The 4529-nt window shown below is 57.8% G+C and overlaps 1 protein-coding gene across 1 annotated transcript; it reads left to right on the forward strand.

Moving 5' to 3' along the window:
• Positions 1-377: 377 nt before the first annotated feature.
• On the forward strand, positions 378-3584 carry CDX2 (caudal type homeobox 2). The gene is made up of 3 exons (XM_071571187.1): positions 378-870; positions 3074-3219; positions 3417-3584. The coding sequence occupies exons 1-3, from the start codon at positions 378-380 to the stop codon at positions 3582-3584; spliced, it is 807 nt and encodes a 268-aa protein (XP_071427288.1).
• Positions 3585-4529: the final 945 nt, after the last annotated feature.

Below are 4529 nucleotides of genomic sequence, written 5' to 3' on the forward strand. Positions count from 1 at the left end.
CAATGGAAGGAGGAAGCTCTTAAACAATAAAGGCTTGAATATTTAGCTGTGATCAGGTCGCTGCCCTCTCCTTATCTTTTTAAATGCAAATCGTCTTTTAGGGGTAGTAGCTATATACCCAGCGTCTCTCCACGTCACCTGCCTTTGGTGTGTCTGGGCCATTACTAATAGAGCCTTGTAAACAATCGTTAATCATGTAAGGGCTGCTGGCCATTGGATTCGGACCCGGAGCGCGGAGGAGCGCGGAGCGCAGAGCGGGGCCGCGGCCCCTCCGCCTGCCCCCTCCCCGCCCCGGGCAGCCCGGCCCCAGGCAGCAGGCGCGCCGCGGCGAGAGCACTGAACAGCATGTGGAGAGCCGCCACCGGGGCACCGCCAGCATGTACGTGAGCTACCTTCTGGAGAAGGACGGGCCCATGTACCCCGGCCCGGTGCGGCACTCGGGGGGACTCAACCTGGCGGCGCAGAACTTCGTGGGCGCCCCGCAGTACGCGGACTACGGAGGGTACCATGTGAACCTCGACGGCGCCCAGTCCCCCGGCCCGGCGTGGCCCGCGCCTTACGCCGCCCCGCTCCGCGACGACTGGGGCACCTATGGCCAAGGGGCGCCGCCGCCCGCCGGCGCCGTCCACGGCCTCAATGGGGGCTCCCCCGCCGCCCCCATGGCCTACAGCCCCGCCGACTATCACCACCACCCGCACGCCCACCACCACGCCGGCCCCGCGCCCCACTGCTCCGCCGGGGTCATGCAGCCCCTCAACGCCGCCAGCGCCGCCGCCAGCGCCGCCCCCGAGCCGCTCTCCCCCGGGGGGCAGCGCCGTGGCCTCTGCGAGTGGATGAGGAAGCCAGCGCAGCCCCCGCTCAGCAGCCAGGGTAAGTGCGGGCCAAGAGGAGGCGGCCGGGGGGCTGCCCCGCCGACGGCTCCCCCAGGGCGCTGCTGGCTCGCCGTGTGCCGTGCAGTGCGGGAGAGCTATTTTTCCGCGGAAAGCTCCCCGAAACAAACCCTCTCGAGGGCCGGTCCTCGGGAGTACAGGGCTGCCGGAGTCCGCCGATAGCCCGTCAGCGCTGTCGAGCGGCCCCGCTGCCGGCTGCTCCCCGGCGGAGCGCTGCTCCCGCCGCTGCCGGCCCCGGGGGTTCGATGCTCCGACGGAGCAGGGTAGAATGGCCTGTATCGCGAGGAAACGCTCGCTCTTCCTCCCATTGCTCCACTCTCCTGCTTATAGCCACTTAGAAGATTTTTATAACCAATTATAGTCATATAAATCATCGACCGCTGTCGCTACACATTTGTTTCTGAGTCACTGGGCGCCTGCCCTTTACTAAGGTCTCCGTGCGGCGAGGCCTCCAGAGCGGCAGCGGCGGCCGCCCTCCGATCCGCGCGGGCTGTGCCGGTGCCCCTGGCCGGGCCAGACCCGGCCAGTGCGGCCGGGAGGTGCGAGGGCGTGCCCCTCCAGTGCCCCGGCGGCGGGAGGCCGCTCCCGGCTGCCGCACGCAGGACGGGTCAGGCTGTGGCCGGCGCCACACTCCCTTGTGATGTTAATACCCCCGCAGACCCTCCCTTTTATTCCTACCATGCATCTGCCAGGGGAGTTGCGAGTCCCTCGTTTGATATATGCCTTCCACCACTGCTGTCTTGTCTTTTTCCCTTTTCCCTTTTTTTTAACATTTATATGTAGTGGACGAAAAAAAGAAAAGGATCGTGACTTGGCAGTAAATAACAACTTATGGCATTCCTGTCTCATACCCTGCCTTGTGCGACCTAGGAGGCCGGCGGGGTCTCCTCGGGCGGCTCGAAGTGAGGATCCTGGTTACTCCCGCGGCCGCCGAGCCCCGGGGGAAACCTCGGTGCCCCGGTGCCGATCGCTGGCAGCAGCTATGTCCCGGGTTACGGGTGAGGCTCTTACAGGCCCATCGCGCTTCCCACAGCAGCCCGTGGGGTTCCCACAGTTTGGGCTTGTGCGGTCGTGGCCAGTCCCTTGTCTCCATTCAAATTCTGCCTTTGGAGCCAGTGTTTATGTTAATGTGCAGAGCTGGGGGGGATGAAAGCGCCTGCCGCCATTTGTTCAGTAGTGGTAATTCAAACAGAATGTGGCTGTCATTAAGGCTTTGAGAAGGGTTTTTCTTTGATAAGATCTCCTTGTCCTGCATTGTTTGGGATTGTGTTCCCTATTCACTGGCTCTGGGGAGTTTTCTCTGATCAGGCTTGTATCTTTACAGGGTGCTTTCGTTGTGGTTTGCAGAGAGTTTACCTGAACAAAGTCAGCTTGCTAGCCATTAAGCACCTTGGGGGCAGAGACTCCCCCTCGGCTCCCTGGGGAACGGGAGCGCAGGGGACACAACAAGCTAAACAAGAAACCCTCGGGAGAAAGGAGGCCACCGGCTGTGGCGATGAACTCTCACTGGCCGCTTGCTGACATTCGCCTTCGAATTTTGTTTGGTTTGGGTTTCAGGGGCTTGATTAGCTTTTCTGTTTGGTTTTATATTTTTTGAGCGTTGAAATTGCACGTCACGCTTCCAGGGCCTCCGAAAAATCCCTCAAATCTCTGCCTCAAAGCAGGAGCAGAAAACGGGGAGTCGGGCCGGGACCCGAGTGATCCCCGCGGCTGATCCCGGTTCTCCGGTCTTAGATCAGTGTTTCGAGTTTAGAAAGAAATCAGCGTGTTCTGAAAGGGTCTTTTCCTTCTTTACCTTTCCTACTCTCTCTGTAAAAAGTTTGTTCTCTCTAGGCAAGGCAAAACAAAAGCGAAAGCCAAGAAGTGCACACTAAAGTTGTACCCGCGCAAGGCAGGGGCGTACGATGGGACCAGGGCTGGCAGCCGAGACTGAGAGCCCGCGCCTGTCTTGCCCTTACTTCCAGCATGCCTGGGATTTGTGTCCCATGTCCCCAAGGAAATGCGGAACGTCTCCTTTCTCCTCTGCTGTCCTCAGTAGAGCCCAGGGCAGGTGGAAGAGAGCAGGAAGCTCGGGGAGTGGGTGTGGGGAGTGTTCCTTATCGTTCTGCACCGCAGAGAGCAAAGCCACGCTCACCCAGATCCTTTGACTTTGTCTTTCACAAACATGGCTTTGTTCCCCACAGTTAAAACCAGGACGAAAGACAAGTATCGCGTCGTGTACACTGACCACCAGCGGCTGGAGCTGGAGAAGGAGTTTCACTACAGCCGCTACATCACCATCAGGAGGAAAGCGGAGCTAGCCTCCAACCTGGGGCTGTCGGAGAGGCAGGTCTGTCCCACGAGTGGCGCTCGACACGTGTGGCCGGGCTGCGCGGGGGCAGAGGTGCGCGGAACGGGGCTGCGCGGGACGGGGCTGCACTGGACGTGAAATGCGGGGGCTTGGGATGAGCTTTCGTTGCGAGCCCCTAAGACGGGATACATCCCCAGCGAACTGCCTCCCCTCACTCCCCTGTCTCCCACCGGCAGGTGAAAATCTGGTTCCAGAACAGGCGGGCGAAGGAGAGGAAGATTAACAAGAAGAAGCTGCAGCAGGCGCAGCCCGGCGGCGCGGAACCTCTTAGCCCCAGCGCCTCATTGCAGGGTCCCGCGGCGGGGGCGGCCGCCGTCGGGCTTGGCCCCGCCGCCCCCCAGTGACAGAGATCGGGGACAGACGTGCAGGGACTGCTGGAGGGCGCGGCGAGGTCGGGCCGGGCCGGGTCGGGCCGGGGGGCACGGTGGGAGAGGTCACCCCCGACGCACTACACCGCCCCGCGGGGCCGGCCATGTGTACAGATGTACAGTGTATGTGTCTCGTTGTCCGGGGGAAGCGTGTCCATCGCTTTATTAATATTATTATTATTATGTTTGGGTGCTTTTTTTTTACCCTGGAATTTGTTAGATAAAATGGGGGCACTGTTTGCCAGTCAACCCCTGGTATATCTCAGGGATCGGTCCAAAAGACCTTACAAATGTTGTTGGGCTAATGATATATTTTAGCAGAAAAAAAATTAAAACAAGGTTTTTTTATTTTATATTTTATTTTATTTTCACCTTGCAACCATGAATATGCAAAAAGTTCATCCTGCCCTAAAGGTCAGGGCAGACAAGATAAGGCACTGTTTAAACGTTCAGAAGTGAATTGCTTAATGTTAGACACTTGTAAAAGAGCTCATAAATCCAGTGCTGATAGTCATCCAGCCAGATTTATTAGCTGCAGTGCAAAGAAATTGGAAGAATTTCGTCTCTTGTGAAAAAGATGTCCTGTCATGCTAGAGTGAGGAGCCTTGTTTGTGTGTGCTATATCCCCTTAGTTACGTTATGTGCTGTTTCTCATAGCCTTACAATTTTTGTCTCATTTGGAGGGTTTTTTTCAGTTAGTTTTCAAAGTCCCCTTGATTTGATCAGCTTTCTGTAGGCTTTATCATGACTCCACCAGGAGCAGAAATCCTCAGAAGAGCATGTGCTATACCAGAGTCCACCCAGGATAGGCTGTGGCCCGTTTCCACTTGCTGGCTAGATGGTGGTAACTGGAATGGAAATGTCAAACATCTCACCTAGACAGAGGTGAAAATAAGAAAAGTCCAGCTGAATTGGTCAAAT

The sequence above is a fragment of the Pithys albifrons genome, chromosome 1, assembly GCF_047495875.1.
Source record: "Pithys albifrons albifrons isolate INPA30051 chromosome 1, PitAlb_v1, whole genome shotgun sequence".
Taxonomy (NCBI): domain Eukaryota; kingdom Metazoa; phylum Chordata; class Aves; order Passeriformes; family Thamnophilidae; genus Pithys; species Pithys albifrons.

Excerpts from the sequence above, each read along its gene's own strand:
- CDX2 (XM_071571187.1), top strand. The coding sequence starts at position 378 with ATGTACGTGAGCTACCTTCTGGAGAAGGACGGGCCCATGTACCCCGGC. Across the intron at positions 871-3,073 it reads GCCCCCGCTCAGCAGCCAGG|TTAAAACCAGGACGAAAGAC; the intron begins GTAAGTGCGGGC and ends TGTTCCCCACAG. Across the intron at positions 3,220-3,416 it reads TGGGGCTGTCGGAGAGGCAG|GTGAAAATCTGGTTCCAGAA; the intron begins GTCTGTCCCACG and ends TCCCACCGGCAG.